This window comes from Oncorhynchus keta, chromosome 30 (assembly GCF_023373465.1).
Source record: "Oncorhynchus keta strain PuntledgeMale-10-30-2019 chromosome 30, Oket_V2, whole genome shotgun sequence".
Lineage (NCBI taxonomy): Eukaryota > Metazoa > Chordata > Actinopteri > Salmoniformes > Salmonidae > Oncorhynchus > Oncorhynchus keta.
Window position 1 is genome coordinate 53,169,885 of NC_068450.1, and position 17,328 is coordinate 53,187,212.

The following is a 17,328-nucleotide window of genomic DNA, read 5'->3' on the forward strand; positions in this document are numbered from 1 at the left end:
TGCTTTTTAAAGACGGAATCACAAAGAAGTACCGGGGGGAAAAGAGAAACAAATGACAGATTTTCTCACTCAGGAGGCCTACTATCTTTTGATAAAATAAACATCCTAATTTTAACCAAGTTGACAGCGTCAAGGACATTTCACGGTACATGTTGTTTTTTTAAGTGTTGTTTATACAGACGGACAGCGGGATCTGGCAGGAAGCCAAACACACATGTTTTATTAGTCTCCGAGGACATCTTGCTTCTTCAAGGTTTCTTTCTGGATCATTTCTTTCAGCCATGTGTGCGCTTTCCTTTCAGTTGAGACATCATGATTCATTGATTGATTTATTCAGTCGAGTGTGGTGGAGGTTATTCAACTGGGAGCGCTCCCCCTCTCTTTAAGCTTTCAGTATTGTCTGGGGTAGTCAGTCTTGTGACCTTCGTATTGTTTTCCATTAAAAAAAAGTTCTAGTCCCGGATTCAGTCCGAACGCTCTTTGTCGATTGCACCTTTTAAAGGCGATGTTCCCGTGTTCACGGTAAACACTGCATATGTCAGCTCAGTCGGAAATGACCTTTAAATGGCACATAGCAGACAAAACGTGATCCGATTGAATCCTGGCCTAAGTTGTATTGTAGTTGTGTTTGGCTGCAGGTACTCTAGCGGTTAGAGCGTTGTGCCAGTAACCAAAAGGTCGCTGGTTTGAATCTGTTAATTTGCCATTGAGCAAGGCACTTAAGCCTAATTGCTCCTGTAAGTCGCTCTGGATGAGACGGTCTGCTAAATGACGTGAATGTAAAATGTTGTATTTACACTTGGTTGTCCTGATTGCGCTTTATGGGCATCCGAACACCACTGTTTCCAGGATAGACCATCTGCTCTGCTGTGATCTGAGAGCAGGCAGATTAGGGCTTACGTAACACTACATCGCTTTTCAGTTCATGTTATTATCATCCTCGTTTGTGTGTATGTGCGTGCGTGCGTGCGTGTGTGTGTTGGAGCAGTACATACTGCACTCTTCAGATGTTGTTTATGCAAGTGGTTAATTAATTAATTAATGCTAGTGGTTCTGTTTTCTAAAATAAAGGATGGTTTGGGTGGGGAAGGGTTTGTGAGTGTTGAGTGTTGTGCTAAGCTACACCTGTTCTATTTCTACTTCCTGATCCTAAGCCTCCCTGGTGTGTGTAGAGGGTTAAGTCGATCCTCCCCACCCAGAGAGGCACTGATCTCACGCTAGAACGGAGAGTGGAAGTAGCCTGGGTACCAGTCCGTTTGTGCTATCATTCCACTCCTTGCCACTCCTTGTTTGGCATGACAACAAAGCACAACGACTGGTACCAAGGCTAAAGTGGAAGCCCTGTAGAGCAACTTTCTGGTGCGGTGTCGTAGTACAGCATTAAAGTATCCTGGTCCCAGATCTGTTTGTGCTGTATAACCAACTCCTATGGTCAAGTTTGGCATGACAGTGACCGTAGCAGTTGGCAAGACAGCACTAACAGATCTGGGACCAGCCTGTGGCGTTGTAGTAACGTTGTATAGTGTTGTGTCCCAGGCAGCATCGCTCTCTCTCTCTCTCCTCTACTGCACCTGCTCAGCCACTCAGGAAATCCATGTGCCTTGTTGCATGCAATACTGGCTGTATAATTACTCATGTTTTGATTTCAATTATACAAAAGTTCACATCACGTCATAAGCATAGAATGGCCTTAATCACATCTTAATAATGTTCCTCATTACCAAGCTAAATATAGGGTCATATAACGTGATTCAAAGCGTTTAGCATTGTTATTGTGCTGCACAGCATGACAGAGATATCAATGAGGCTAAAATACGAGTATTACTAATATGTCCGGGTCCAGCATCTCACCGACAGGTGAAGGGAAACATAACATAACATGATTGGAACAGTCCTCTAATGAGTGAACCATCTCAATATTGTACCATTTCCATTCAGTCCTGGAGTAATGCTTTAAGATGTATCCAGAATCTACAACTAGACAGTCAAGGCCTGTGCTCGGGGCTTGAACTATCACTAACCAGTGGTGTAGTGGTGGGTAAACGCAGGTAACCTTGTTTTTTGTTTTTGAGAGAGAGCGTTTACCCACTTTTTACAGGAATAAATGTATTGAAAATACAGGGAGCGTTACTTTAGTTTCCATTAACGGAAATCAACGTTTTCCTACCTATTTTTTTGTTTGTTACCTCTACGTCACTGCTAATAACCTATGATGAGGTTGAATGTTCTCTCCCCTACGGTTAGAGATGGGGTTTAGCAGGAGGATGTTGTTACCTCTACGTCACTGCTAACAACCTATGATGAGGTTGAATGTTCTCTCCCCTACGGTTAGAGATGGGGTTTAGCAGGAGGATGTTGTTACCTCTACGTCACTGCTAATAACCTATGATGAGGTTGAATGTTCTCTCCCCTACGGTTAGAGATGGGGTTTAGCAGGAGGATGTTGTTACCTCTACGTCACTGCTAACAACCTATGATGAGGTTGAATGTTCTCTCCCCTACGGTTAGAGATGGGGTTTAGCAGGAGGATGTTGTTACCTCTACGTCACTGCTAACAACCTATGATGAGGTTGAATGTTCTCTCCCCTACGGTTAGAGATGGGGTTTAGCAGGAGGATGTTGTTACCTCTACGTCACTGCTAACAACCTATGATGAGGTTGAATGTTCTCTCCCCTACGGTTAGAGATGGGGTTTAGCAGGAGGATGTTGTTACCTCTACGTCACTGCTAACAACCTATGATGAGGTTGAATATTCTCTCCCCTACGGTTAGAGATGGGGTTTAGCAGGAGGATGTTGTTACCTCTACGTCACTGCTAACAAACCTATGATGAGGTTGAATGTTCTCTCCCCTACGGTTAGAGATGGGGTTTAGCAGGAGGATGTTGTTACCTCTACGTCACTGCTAACAAACCTATGATGAGGTTGAATATTCTCTCCCCTACGGTTAGAGATGGGGTTTAGCAGGAGGATGTTGTAACGGCGTTCTTCGTTTGTCAAAAGAGAGTCGGACCGAAATGCAGCGTGGTAGTTACTCATGACTTTAATGAATGAAGAGCGTAACATGAAATAACTATAACATATACAAAAACAACAAACGGAACGAGAAACCTATTACAGCCTATCTGGTGAACACTACACAGAGACAGGAACAATCACCCACAAAATACAAAGCGAAACCAGGCTACCTAAATACGGTTCCCAATCAGAGACAACGAGAATCACCTGACTCTGATTGAGAACCGCCTCAGGCAGCCAAGCCCATACAACACCCCTACGCAGCCGCAATCCCAATACTACAAACCCCAATACGAAAATACAATAACATAAACCCATGTCACACCCTGGCCTGACCAAATATATAACGAAAACACAAAAAACAATGACCAAGGCGTGACAGATGTTGTTACCTCTACGTCACTGCTAACAACCTATGATGAGGTTGAATGTCCTCTCTCCTACGGTTAGAGATGGGGTTCAGCAGGAGGATTTGGGGACCTCACCTGGGATTGGCCTTATTCGTTTGGGCCATTAGCTACATACATATTTCACACGTCCCATTGGTGTCTCTTGACCCATGGTGTGGTGGCGGGCAGTTCACTCCTTCCCCTGTGTGTGTGTGTGTGTGTGTGTGTGTGTGTGTGTGTGTGTGTGTGTGTGTGTGTGTGTGTGTGTGTGTGTGTGTGTGTGTGTGTGTGTGTGTGTGTGTGTGTGTGTGTGTGCGTGTGTTATCCCCACCCCTCTCCCAAGTGTGAGCTCGAGCTGCTTCCCCTCAACACACAGACACATGCACACACACAGACAAACAGAAACACACACACACACACACTTTCTGGGTAATTTTCATTAATAATTAATGAGTGTGGGGGGGGGTCCGGGTTGGATGGTTGCATGTGTGTCCCCAACACAAGCTGTCACATTTAACGGGTCACTGTTTATGTCACACACACACACACACACTCTATTGGTGATGTGCGATTTGTGGGGAGGCGGAGGAAGAGGGAGAGGGGGTAAGAGGGTTTCAGAGAAGAAGAGTGAGAGCTAACTGTTAATTGATTCATTTGTGTTCATGGTTTGAAAGCTATCTGTGACACTATTTAGTAGAGCAGTTCACAGAGCTTTAAAACCGTACAGTTTACATTAGTACAGTAACCATCTTTAAAATAGTAGACAGTAGCTGTTTACATTAGTACAGTAACCTTCTTTAAAATAGTACAGACAGTAGCTGTTTACATTAGTACAGTAACATTCTTTAAAATAGTACAGACAGTAAGAGATAACAAATAATTAAAGAACAGGGAGTACAGGACAGGACTGAGCACACACCCCTGAGGGGCCCCCGTGTTGAGGATCAGCGTGGCGGATGTGTTGTAACCTACCCTTACCACCTGGGGGCGGCCCGTCAGCAAGTCCAGGATAGTAGTCCCAGGGTCCTTAGCTTAGTGATGAGCTTTGAGGGCACTATGGTGTTGAATGCTGAAATGTAGTCAATGAATAGCATTCTCACATAGGTGTTACTTTTGTCCAGGTGTGGAAAGGGCAGTGTGGAGTGCAATAGAGATTGCCTAATCTGTGGATCTGTTAGGGTGGTATGCAAATTGTAGTGGGTCTAGGGTTTCTGGGATAATGGTGTTGATTTGAGCCATGACCAGACTTTCAAAGAATTTCATGGTTACAGACGTGAGTGCTACGGGTCAGTAGTCATTTAGGCAGGTTACCTTAGTGTTCTTGGTCACAGGGACTATGGCGGTCTGCTTCAAACATGTTGGTATTACAGACTCAGACAGGGACAGGTTGAAAATGTCAGTGAAGACAATTGCAAGTTGGTCAGTGCTTGCTCAGAGTACACACCCTGCTAATCCGTCTGGCCCAGCGGCCTTCTGAATGTTGACCTGTTTAAAGGTTTTACTCACATCTGCTGCGGAGAGCGTGATGACACAGTCGTCCGGAACAGCTGATGCTCTTGTGCATGTTTCAGTTTTACTTGCAAGCATAGAGGTTATTTAGCTCGTCTGGTAGGCTCGTGTCACTGGGCAGGTCTCAGCTGTGCTTCCCTTTGTAGTCTGTAAGCCCTGCCACATCCGACGAGAGTCAGAGCTGGTATAGTACGATTCGATCTTCATTCTGTGTTGACGCTTTGTCTGTTTGATGGTTCGTCAGAGGGCATAGCGGGATTTCTTATAAGCTTCCCAGTTAGAGTCCCGCTCCTTGAAAGCGGCAACTCTACCCTTTAGCTCAGTGTGAATGTTGCCTGTAATCCATGGCTTCTGGTTGGGGTATGTACGTACAGTCACTGTGGGGACGACATCCTCGATGCACTTATTGATAAAGCCAGTGACTGATGTGGCGTACTCTTCAAAGCCATCGGAAAAATCCCGGAACATATTCCAGTTTGTGCTAGCAAAACAGTCCTGTAGTTTAGCATCTGCTTGCCTGACCACTTTTTTATAGACCGAGTCTCTTGTGCTTCCTGCTTTAATTTTTGCTTATAAGCAGGAATCCGGAGGATCCGGAGGATAGAGTTATGGTCAGATTTGCCAAATGGAGGGCGAGGGAGCACTTTCGGATTAAAGGTGGTCTAGAATTTTTTTCCCCTCTGGTTGCACATTTATCAAGCTGATAGAAATGAGGTAAAACTGCATTACAGTCCCTGGCCACTAGGAGCGCCACCTCTGAATGAGCGTTTTCCTGTTTGCTTATGGCGGAATACAGCTCAGTGAGTGCGGTTTTAGTGCCAGCCTCGGTCTGTGGTGGTATGTAGACAGCTACGAAAAGTGCATGGGTATGCACTGAACCACACAGCCATATATTTACAACAGTACAATACCGTTTACTGTTACAGTATGCAGTACAGTAGCCATCTATCCCCAGTGCACTCAGCCACAGAGTCACAGCCAGAGGTAGGGAAGGTTAGAGAATGCCGGTGGTGGCCCGCAACCGATGGAGTTGGTCATCTGTACACTGGAACTGAGGAGCTCCTATTCTGATTGGCTGCCACCACATTATGCCAACAGGAAGTGTGTGTGTTCAGTAAGCGGGCGGCAGGCAGGCACTCCCCTTGTTCTACGGAGTCAAAAGCAATTGCTGTTTCCTAGGCGCCCCGGGCGCTGTGTGTGTGTCCCAGGCATCTGCTGCTGCTGTGGTGTCATCGACACGTAACGCGGCGCACAAATAGGCCCTGGTGTTAATGTTTGATGGCTGACATGCCTCTCCTCTCCCGGCTCTCCCTTCTACAGCAGCAGCAGCCTGTGTGGTTCCACGACACTGCACTCTGTCTCAGAGAAAGCTCTCATCACTCCCCTGTTCATTCACTTAGACAGGTGTGATGTAATGGCGCTTGCCGTCAAGCCAGCACTGGCTATAGCTAACGTTATGGTGGATTTTCTCGCTTGTCTGGGCTGTTGATTTCTAGGGCTAAGTAAGTACGTAGAATGTGCTGGGTTGATTATGAGCATTCCAGAATCCAGTTGATCTCGATGTTGAATGAAAGAGTTGATTGTGTTGGAGAGATGGGATAAAGATGAGTTCCATGAGCCAGGGTTCTAACTGAATCCTGCTCTGTTCTGTCCAGAATAGCAACAAGGAGCCGTCTCTTCTTCTTCTTCTTCTTCTTCTTCTTCAGAAAACCACCGCTACGCTATTTGCACCAGCGTGTCAATTCATGTTTTGTAAGGATGATCCGACCGCCCAGTTTCACCCAATTGATGTCCAGCCTCTCTTCCACATGCTTCCCTAGCCGCCTGACTCTGGATTTCAGGTAGCTAGGGGAAACAGCCCTGCTATAACTAGGAATACTTTTCCTTGTTGGCTGGAGAGGGAGGGAGAGAGAGGAAGAGGAAGGCAGACTGACATGCTACTGCTCTACTGCTTCATTGTGGAAATGAGACACAGGTCCGTGTTCGTGAGAGCAACTTTGGGTGTGTGTGTGTGAGAGAGAGAGAGGGTAGCATGTTTTTAACTCCAAGCGGACAGATAGACAGGCACTAGACCCTGTGTAGTGTAGTATAATGTACTGCCGGGCACTGTACTGCCTTGTAGTGTAATATACTGTACTGTAATATACTGTAGTATGTCCCTTAGCTTGTTCTGTCCCTAACAGAGAATAATTTCCCAATCCCCTTTCAAACAGGGAATGCTGTGAGGGTCATTGGTGATGTTGTGCGTAAACACCAACCTCGCATCAATATCAGCGGTTTTGCCTGTAAAGTGCTGTGTCTCATCAGAGAGGCTACAATATACAGTAATAAAAGGGTCAAAGGTTAAGTAGAGTATTTCTGTCGTCTCTAGTCACGGTGAACCCGCATTTCCCAACCCCTTTAATACTGTTCGCGGAATGCTATGAGAGTTTCTATCATTTCAAATCTTTATTACTCGTTTGGACAAGGAGTTTCTGGGGATCTCTGCATGTAAGGTGAAACGATTAGTATCGCTGTTTTTGCCTTCCAGTCACAGAGACTGTGTTGGGGTCCTGAGAAGTACCATTGGTTGCGTGCTGGCCGGCCTTATAGCCCTGTCGCTGGTGGAATCCAGCTAAAGCCAATGGGAAAGAGGCCACAGAACTTCCACAATGCCTTTGAAGGAACAGATCGATGTAGACCGAGGCAGAAATCTCTTTCCAAAGGTTCCCCTTGGCTTTTAACGTTTAAGCTTCTCCATTTGTCTCCGTCAAAACAGAGTCAAATCTTTGTCATTGAGGAGCAGGGGAACATTGTTTGGTCATGTATTAATTAAACTGTGTTAGAGTGCCTTTTTTCCCATTTTAACAGATTAAACAGCTGAAACCTTTTTCTATCAAGTTTAAATTATCTTCACCAAACAGAAAAGGAATGCTTTACTGATACTTCCCAGTAGATGAGTTTATATCATTGCCAAGCAGAAGGGTTTAGTGTGTCAGTATGAATCTGTGTCTGGGTCTGATTATGAGTCTGGGTCTGAGTATGAGTCTGAGTTTGAGTCTGGGTCTGAATATGGGTTTGAGTCTGAGTTTGAGTCTGGGTCTGAGTTTGAGTCTGGGTCTGAGTTTGAGTCTGGGTCTGAGTTTGAGTCTGGGTCTGAGTCTGAGTCTGGGCACATTGACCTGATGGCGATAGACTTAACCCCCACAACTAAGTCCTAGGATGGTGGGTGTGTTGACCTTGTGACCCCTCTATTGTCCCCTCTAGCCTCACCCCCAAGCCCCCTCAATCAAGTCCTACTCCAGATCACTATAGACCTGTGTGTTGGTCATTTAGAGCATCATGTCCACACACTGCTCAGGGGTCAGGGAGTTGTATAGGGGTCAGAGGTCAGGGGTCACGCTGAGCGAATGTAGAGTCTAATCCCTCTCCTCTCTGTGTTTGGGTGTTACAACTCAAACTTCATTTTCTCCAGTTGAGCAGTAGCCTACATCCAAAATGACACGTTCATTTCGATTTCTAATATGTGTTTCTTAGAGCTACTGTATATGTGTGTGTGTGGTGTTTAACGGTATATCCATATTGTAGAGCCAGGCAACCTCCCCACTGGTTTGAGCCTGTGATCCAGACTGTGGACCATGTGGGATGTGGAGGGGGTACTGTGGGTAGAGTACTCCTAGTTAGTTCTCCAGGGAGGGCAGACTGAGGCTACAGAGTGATGGGCATACACACACACACACACACACACATTGGACAGAGTGAGGCTCCAGAGTGATGCTCCAGGTTTAGAGGTGCTGTAGAGATGTCACACCTGTTGGTGACTTTTTTCTCACCGTACAACACTAATGCCTTTTCCACATCTCACACAAGTGGAGAAAATCCCTGTCCTGTCTGTCCTTCACTTTTCTCTCTTTCACTCCCTCTCTTCGTTTTCTCTCTCTTACCCTGTTTTTTCTTTCCTCTCTAACTCCCTCATTCTTGTATTTTCTCTCTCTATCTATCTCTCTCTTTCCTACTCTCTCTATTTTCTAAAGCATATTCAGTATACTAATCATTCAGAATACTTTCTCAGTGTTTTATTGTAAGGCTTTAGCTCTTTTCATTCCCACATCTCCTCCTTCTCTTTCTCCCCCTATCCCCTCCATGGTCTTCTCCTCCCTCTATCCCCTCCATGGTCTTCTCCTCCCTCTATCCCCTCCATGGTCTTCTCCTCCCCCTATCCCCTCCATGGTCTTCTCCTCACCCTATCCCCTCCATGGTCTTCTCCTCCCTCTATCCCCTCCATGGTCTTCTCCTCCCTCTATCCCCTCCATGGTCTTCTCCTCCCTCTATCCCCTCCGTGGTCTTCTCCTCCCTCTATCCCCTCCATGGTCTTCTCCTCACCCTATCCCCTCCATGGTCTTCTCCTCACCCTATCCCCTCCATGGTCTTCTCCTCCCCCTATCCCCTCCATGGTCTTCTCCTCCCTCTATCCCCTCCATGGTCTTCTCCTCCCCCTATCCCCTCCATGGTCTTCTCCTCCCCTATCCCCTCCATGGTCTTCTCCTCCCTCTATCCCCTCCATGGCCTTCTCCTCCCCCTATACCCTCCATGGTCTTCTCCTCACCCTATCCCCTCCATGGTCTTCTCCTCCCCCTATCCCCTCCATGGTCTTCTCCTCACCCTATCCCCTCCATGGTCTTCTCCTCCCCTATCCCCTCCATGGTCTTCTCCTCCCCCTATCCCCTCCATGGTCTTCTTCTCCCCCTATCCCCTCCATGGTCTTCCCCTTTGCCTATCCCCTCCATGGTCTTCTTCTCCCCCTATCCCTCCATGGTCTTCTCCTCCCCCTATCCCCTCCATGATCTTCTCCTCCCCCTATCCCCTCCATGGTCTTCTTCTCCCCCTATCCCCTCCATGATCTTCTCCTCCCCCTATCCCCCCATGGTCTTCTCCTCCCCCTATCCCCCCATGGTCTTCTCCTCCCCCTATCCCCTCCATGGTCTTCTCCTCCCCCTATCCCCCCATGGTCTTCTCCTTCGCCTATCCCCTCCATGGTCTTCTCTCCCCTCCCCCATGGTCCCCTCCCCCTGGTCCCCCATGGTCTTCCTCCCCCTATCCCCTCCATGGTCTTCTCCTCCCCCTATCCCCTCCATGGTCTTCTCCTCCCCCCTATCCCCTCCATGGTCTTCTCCTCCCCCTATCCCCTCCATGGTCTTCTCCTCCCCCTATCCCCCCATGGTCTTCTCCTCCCCCCTATCCCCCCCATGGTCTTCTCCTCCCCCTATCCCCTCCATGGTCTTCTCCTCCCCCATGGTCCCCTCCCCCCATGGTCTTCTCCTCCCCCTATCCCCTCCATGGTCTTCTCCTCCCCCTATCCCCCATGGTCTTCTCCTCCCCCTATCCCTCCATGGTCTTCTCCTCCCCCTATCCCCCATGGTCTTCTCCCCCCTATCCCCTCCATGGTCTTCTCCTCCCCCTATCCCCTCCATGGTCTTCTCCTCCCCCTATCCCCTCCATGGTCTTCTCCTCCCCCTATCCCCTCCATGGTCTTCTCCTCCTTCTGTCCAGGCCAATGTTGTCTGCCTCACTGGATCATCCTCCTCTCATAATGAATGTTTGCAAACACATCAGTAGTACTTCAAACTAACATGGGCTCAGTCAAAGCCATTAGCACAGCTACAGAGAGACAGAATAGACAGCAGCATGCCCTAGACTAGGCTAAAGAAAGCACTCCGCAATGCCTGCTGGGAAAACCTGGAACGCTGGCCGAACCCACATCAGCCTTTAAAGCCCCCTTTAAACTGTTTGAAGTTTTGATTATCAATGCCATATGATTTTACATATTTGTGGTGGTGGATGGCGTTTGTTGTTTGCGAGTCATAATGAATGAGCCTGTTCAGAGATGGTGTTTAATGAATTGTTAATGAGCTAGGGACCTGTCATGCCTGTGTGTTGTAAAGCACTCTGACATTCACAGCAGTTCTCTGTAAACACTATTTCAAAGACTTAAACCCTCTCTCTCTTCTCTCTCTCTCTTTCTCTTTCTCTTCACCTCTCTCTCGCTCTATAGTTGCCCTGAAGACCCACGCTTGCAAGGGTTTTAAGGCCAACAGTGGTAACCATGACAACAGCAAGACAACGGGATTGGTGGATGGCTGGATGCCCGAGGGTGAACTCCTATTGCAGGTTGGTGGGCAGGCTCCAGGTGCAGGGCATAAACACACGACAAGCAGTGTGACACCCCAGCTGGGGCCTGCACTACACCATACATTCTGTGCACTGTAACGTAACTGTATCAACATATGTTTCAAATCATTGCATCAGAATGTTCCATTATGTCAAGAAATACTATGAGCTATCTTTCCACATACACACACATCTATACACACACCACCACCTGTAGCCCAGGCACATCTGGTCTACTCCACTCTACTCCAAACTGACCAGTGGACATAAGAAGACTACTCCCTCTGTCAAGCTCATTTCATCTAGCGTGTCTCGCTTCAGATCAGGGCTGGTTTTATAGAGCACGCTGCCTGCCTGCCACAGTGCATAGCTACATGTCTTAGCATTTCCCCAAACTTTCTGGGCTTCTGTTCTGTCCCTTAAGCATGCCACGGGCTTGGAGAGAGAGAGAGCCTGGAGAACATGGCGAGAGTTAGATAGAGAGAGGGAGAGAGACAGCGACAGAGAGAGAGAGAGAGAGAGAGAGAGAGAGCTGTCTGGCTGAAGCGTAGCTAAGTTAAGTGGGCAGTGCTTAGATTGAGAACAGAAAGAGAACATGGCGAGAGAGAGAGGGAGAGAGACAGAGGGAGCGAGACAGAGAGAGAGAGAGATGTCTGGCTGAAGCGTAGCTAAGTTAAGTGAGCAGTGCTTAGATTGAAAGCTTTCCCAGGCAGGCACAGTAAGAGCCTTGATAGAGAGGCAGGTGAGACAGGAGACTGCAGGGCTCTCACACACAGCAGGCACAACATGGCAGACATGGAAAGTCTGTCTTGTAGAGGGAGTGCACCACATGGGGACAAGCATAGATATGTACAGTTGAAGTCAGAAGTTGACATACACCTTAGCCAAAGACATTTAAACTCAGTTTTTCACAATTCCTGACATTTAATCCTAGTAAAAAGTCACCACTTTATTTTAAGAATGTGAAATGTCAGAATAATAGTAGAGAGAATGATTTATTTCAGCTTTATTTCTTTCATCACATTCTCAGTGGGTCAGAAATTTACATACACTCAATTAGTATTTGGTAGCATTGCCTTTAAATTGTTTAACTGTGGTCAAACGTTTCGGGTAGCCTTCCACAAGCATCCCACAGTAAATTGGGTGAATATTCTGCCCTGCTCTGTACTGGATGTTCATTCAGGGGAGATGTGATCTGCTTCATCTGCAGGCCCCCCTGTTGTGCCATCATGCAGAGTCACACCGTGCCAGAACAGTCAACACAGAATCTCTTAAGACAGGCTGAGCTATAGAGGGAGGGAGGGAGAGGCTTTGAGGGGAGGAAATGAGGGAACTATTGTATTTGAGAGAGAAAGAATAGTAAATGGAGAGAGAGGGGGAAAGAGAGAGCGAGAGAGATGCTAAATGAAGGCGAGGTCGTTATTCATGACATTGCTGTTGAGAGGGCCGGAAAGAGAAGGGAGGAGAAGAGAAGAGATGGGGGGTCGGTGGAGAGGAGAGGCTATTTCTGACCAGGGCTGGCTGTCTTGCTATGTTCCATTTCAGACACTTGGCCATGAATTATAGAGTGACTGTGAGGACATCCATTATTGAAAAGGGCGATAAAATGAGAGCAGGAAGGTGTTTGATATTCTCCATGTAGCCTAATGTACTTGACCTTTTTTAAGTCCACGTCATTCAGGTTACTTTTTCAGTGGATCGAAATATAATTCCACAAGCATTTGAAGTTCACTAAAGGCATGGGAGAATCAATATCAGTACAATATCAGTACATGCCAAAAAGTAAAACAACTGATTGTACAAAAAAGGAATGCACCCTTGTGTGTTCCCTATGGCCTGCCAGTCTGTGACATTGTTTGCCCTACCATACTGTGCCAGTGTTTGCCCTACCATACTGTGCCAGTGTTTGGCCTACCATACTGTTCCAATGTTTGCCCTACCATACTGTGCCAGTGTTTGCCCTACCATACTGTGCCAGTGTTTGGCCTACCATACTGTTCCAGTGTTTGCCCTACCATACTGTGCCAGTGTTTGGCCTACCATACTGTTCCAGTGTTTGCCCTACCATACTGTTCCAGTGTTTGCCCTACCATACTGTGCCAGTGTTTGCCCTACCATACTGTGCCAGTGTTTGCCCTACCATACTGTGCCAGTGTTTGGCCTACCATACTGTTCCAGTGTTTGCCCTATCATACTGTGCCAGTGTTTGGCCTACCATACTGTTCCAGTATTTGCCATACCATACTGTTCCAGTGTTTGCCCTACCATACTGTGCCAGTGTTTGCCCTACCATACTGTGCCAGTGTTTGCCCTACCATACTGTGCCAGTGTTTGGCCTACCATACTGTTCCAGTGTTTGCCCTACCATACTGTGCCAGTGTTTGGCCTACCATACTGTGCCAGTGTTTGCCCTACCATACTGTACCTGTGTCTGGCCTGCCAGTCTGTGCCAGTGTTTGCCTGCCATACTGTGCCAGTGTTTGGCCTACCATACTGTACCTGTGTTTGGCCTGCCAGTCTGTGCCAGTGTTTGGCCTACCATACTGTGCCAGTGTTTGGCCTGCCAGTCTGTGCCAGTGTTTGGCCTACCATACTGTGCCAGTGTTTGGCCTGCCTGTCTGTGCCAGTGTTTGGCCTGCCATACTGTGCCAGTGTTTGCCCTGCCAGTCTGTGCCAGTGTTTGGCCTACCATACTGTTCCAGTGTTTGCCCTGCCAGTCTGGGCCAGTGTTTGGCCTGCCTGTCTGTGCCAGTGTTTGGCCTACCATACTGTTCCAGTGTTTGCCCTGCCAGCCTGTGCCAGTGTTTGGCCTACCATACTGTTCCAGTGTTTGCCCTGCCAGTCTGTGCCAGTGTTTGGCCTACCATACTGTTCCAGTGTTTGGCCTGCCAGTCTGTGCCAGTGTTTGCCCTGCCAGTCTGTGCCAGTGTTTGGCCTACCATACTGATCCAGTGTTTGCCCTGCCAGTCTGTGCCAGTGTTTGGCCTACCATACTGTTCCAGTGTTTGCCCTGCCAGTCTGTGCCCGTGTTTGCCCTACCATACTGTGCCAGTGTTTGCCCTACCATACTGTGCCTTTGTTTTGCCTGCCATACTGTGCCAGTGTTTGGCCTGCCAGTCTGTACCAGTGTTTGGCCTACCATACTGTGCCAGTGTTTAGCCTGCCTGTTGGTGCCAGTGTTTGGCCTGCCTGTCTGTGCCAGTGTTTGGCCTGCCATACTGTGCCAGTGTTTGCCATGCCAGTCTGTGCCAGTGTTTGGCCTGCCTGTCTGTGCCAGTGTTTGGCCTACCATACTGTTCCAGTGTTTGCCCTGCCAATCTGTGCCAGTGTTTGCCCTGCCAGTCTGTGCCAGTGTTTGGGCTACCATACTGTTCCAGTGTTTGGCCTGCCAGTCTGTGCCAGTGTTTACCCTGCCAGTCTGTGCCAGTGTTTGTCCTGCCTGTCTGTGCCAGTGTTTGGCCTACCATACTGTTCCAGTGTTTGCCCTGCCAGTCTGTGCCAGTGTTTGGCCTACCATACTGTTCCAGTGTTTGCCCTGCCAGTCTGTGCCAGTGTTTGGCCTACCATACTGTTCCAGTGTTTGCCCTGCCAGTCTGTGCCAGTGTTTTGCCTGCCAGTCTGTTCCAGTGTTTGCCCTGCCAGCCTGTGCCAGTGTTTGGCCTACCATACTGTTCCAGTGTTTGCCCTGCCAGTCTCTGCCAGTGTTTGGCCTACCAAACTGTTCCAGTGTTTGGCCTGCCAGTCTGTGCCAGTGTTTGCCCTGCCAGTCTGTGCCAGTGTTTGGCCTACCATACTGATCCAGTGTTTGCCCTGCCAGTCTGTGCCAGTGTTTGGCCTACCATACTGTTCCAGTGTTTGCCCTGCCAGTCTGTGCCCGTGTTTGCCCTACCATACTGTGCCTTTGTTTTGCCTGCCATACTGTGCCAGTGTTTGGCCTGCCAGTCTGTACCAGTGTTTGGCCTACCATACTGTGCCAGTGTTTAGCCTGCCTGTTGGTGCCAGTGTTTGGCCTGCCTGTCTGTGCCAGTGTTTGGCCTGCCATACTGTGCCAGTGTTTGCCATGCCAGTCTGTGCCAGTGTTTGGCCTGCCTGTCTGTGCCAGTGTTTGGCCTGCCATACTGTTCCAGTGTTTGCCCTGCCAGTCTGTGCCAGTGTTTGCCCTGCCAGTCTGTGCCAGTGTTTGGGCTACCATACTGTTCCAGTGTTTGGCCTGCCAGTCTGTGCCAGTGTTTACCCTGCCAGTCTGTGCCAGTGTTTGGCCTGCCTGTCTGTGCCAGTGTTTGGCCTACCATACTGTTCCAGTGTTTGCCCTGCCAGTCTGTGCCAGTGTTTGGCCTACCATACTGTTCCAGTGTTTGCCCTGCCAGTCTGTGCCAGTGTTTGGCCTACCATACTGTTCCAGTGTTTGCCCTGCCAGTCTGTGCCAGTGTTTTGCCTGCCAGTCTGTGCCAGTGTTTGGCCTACCATACTGTTCCAGTGTTTGCCCTGCCAGTCTGTGCCAGTGTTTGGCCTGTCAGTCTGTGCCAGTGTTTGCCCTACCATACTGTTCCAGTGTTTGCCCTGCCAGTCTGTGCCAGTGTTTGGGCTACCATACTGTTCCAGTGTTTGGCCTGCCAGTCTGTGCCAGTGTTTGCCCTGCCAGCCTGTGCCAGTGTTTGGCCTACCATACTGTTCCAGTGTTTGCCCTGCCAGTCTCTGCCAGTGTTTGGCCTACCAAACTGTTCCAGTGTTTGGCCTGCCAGTCTGTGCCAGTGTTTGCCCTGCCAGTCTGTGCCAGTGTTTGGCCTACCATACTGATCCAGTGTTTGCCCTGCCAGTCTGTGCCAGTGTTTGGCCTACCATACTGTTCCAGTGTTTGCCCTGCCAGTCTGTGCCCGTGTTTGCCCTACCATACTGTGCCAGTGTTTGCCCTACCATACTGTGCCAGTGTTTGGCCTACCATACTGTGCCAGTGTTTGCCCTACCATACTGTGCCAGTGTTTGTCCTACCATACTGTTCCAGTGTTTAGCCTGCCTGTTGGTGCCAGTGTTTGGCCTGCCATACTGTGCCAGTGTTTGCCATGCCAGTCTGTGCCAGTGTTTGGCCTGCCTGTCTGTGCCAGTGTTTGGCCTACCATACTGTTCCAGTGTTTGCCCTGCCAGTCTGTGCCAGTGTTTGCCCTGCCAGTCTGTGCCAGTGTTTGGGCTACCATACTGTTCCAGTGTTTGGCCTGCCAGTCTGTGCCAGTGTTTACCCTGCCAGTCTGTGCCAGTGTTTGGCCTGCCTGTCTGTGCCAGTGTTTGGCCTACCATACTGTTCCAGTGTTTGCCCTGCCAGTCTGTGCCAGTGTTTGGCCTACCATACTGTTCCAGTGTTTGCCCTGCCATTCTATGCCAGTGTTTGGCCTACCATACTGTTCCAGTGTTTGCCCTGCCATTCTGTGCCAGTGTTTTGCCTGCCAGTCTGTGCCAGTGTTTGGCCTACCATACTGTTCCAGTGTTTGCCCTGCCAGTCTGTGCCAGTGTTTGGCCTGTCAGTCTGTGCCAGTGTTTGCCCTACCATACTGTTCCAGTGTTTGTCCTGCCAGTCTGTGCCAGTGTTTGCCCTACCATACTGTTCCAGTGTTTGGCCTGCCAGTCTGTTTCAGTGTTTGCCCTGCCAGTCTGTACCAGTGTTTGACCTACCAAACTGTGCCAGTGTTTACCCTACCATACTGTGCCTTTGTTTTGCCTGCCATACTGTGCCAGTGTTTGGCCTGCCAGTCTGTACCAGTGTTTGGCCTACCATACTGTGCCAGTGTTTGGCCTGCCTGTTGGTGCCAGTGTTTGGCCTGCCTGTCTGTGCCAGTGTTTGGCCTGCCATACTGTGCCAGTGTTTGCCATGCCAGTCTGTGCCAGTGTTTGGCCTGCCTGTCTGTGCCAGTGTTTGGCCTACCAGTCTGTGCTAGTGTTTGGCCTTCCATACTGTTCCAGTGTTTGGCCTGCCAGTCTGTGCCAGTGTTTACCCTGCCAGTCTGTGCCAGTGTTTGGCCTGCCTGTCTGTGCCAGTGTTTGGCCTACCATACTGTTCCAGTGTTTGCCCTGCCAGTCTGTGCCAGTGTTTGGCCTACCATACTGTTCCAGTGTTTGCCCTGCCAGTCTGTGCCAGTGTTTGGCCTACCATACTGTTCCAGTGTTTGCCCTGCCAGTCTGTGCCAGTGTTTGGCCTACCATACTGTTCCAGTGTTTGCCCTGCCAGTCTGTGCCAGTGTTTGGCCTGCCAGTCTGTGCCAGTGTTTGCCCTACCA

The 17,328-nt window shown here is 49.0% G+C and overlaps 1 protein-coding gene across 2 annotated transcripts in view; it reads left to right on the top strand.

Annotated features, from left to right (window-relative positions):
- The window catches only part of LOC118363709 (aryl hydrocarbon receptor-like), an 84,242-nt gene that overhangs the window by 17,523 nt on the left and 49,391 nt on the right, over window positions 1-17,328 (top strand). For both annotated transcript variants that reach the window (XM_052488527.1, XM_052488528.1), the window contains one exon: window positions 10,947-11,062. In XM_052488527.1, coding sequence (XP_052344487.1) covers window positions 10,947-11,062 — 116 coding nt within the window. The remainder of the gene's footprint in view (window positions 1-10,946; window positions 11,063-17,328) is intronic.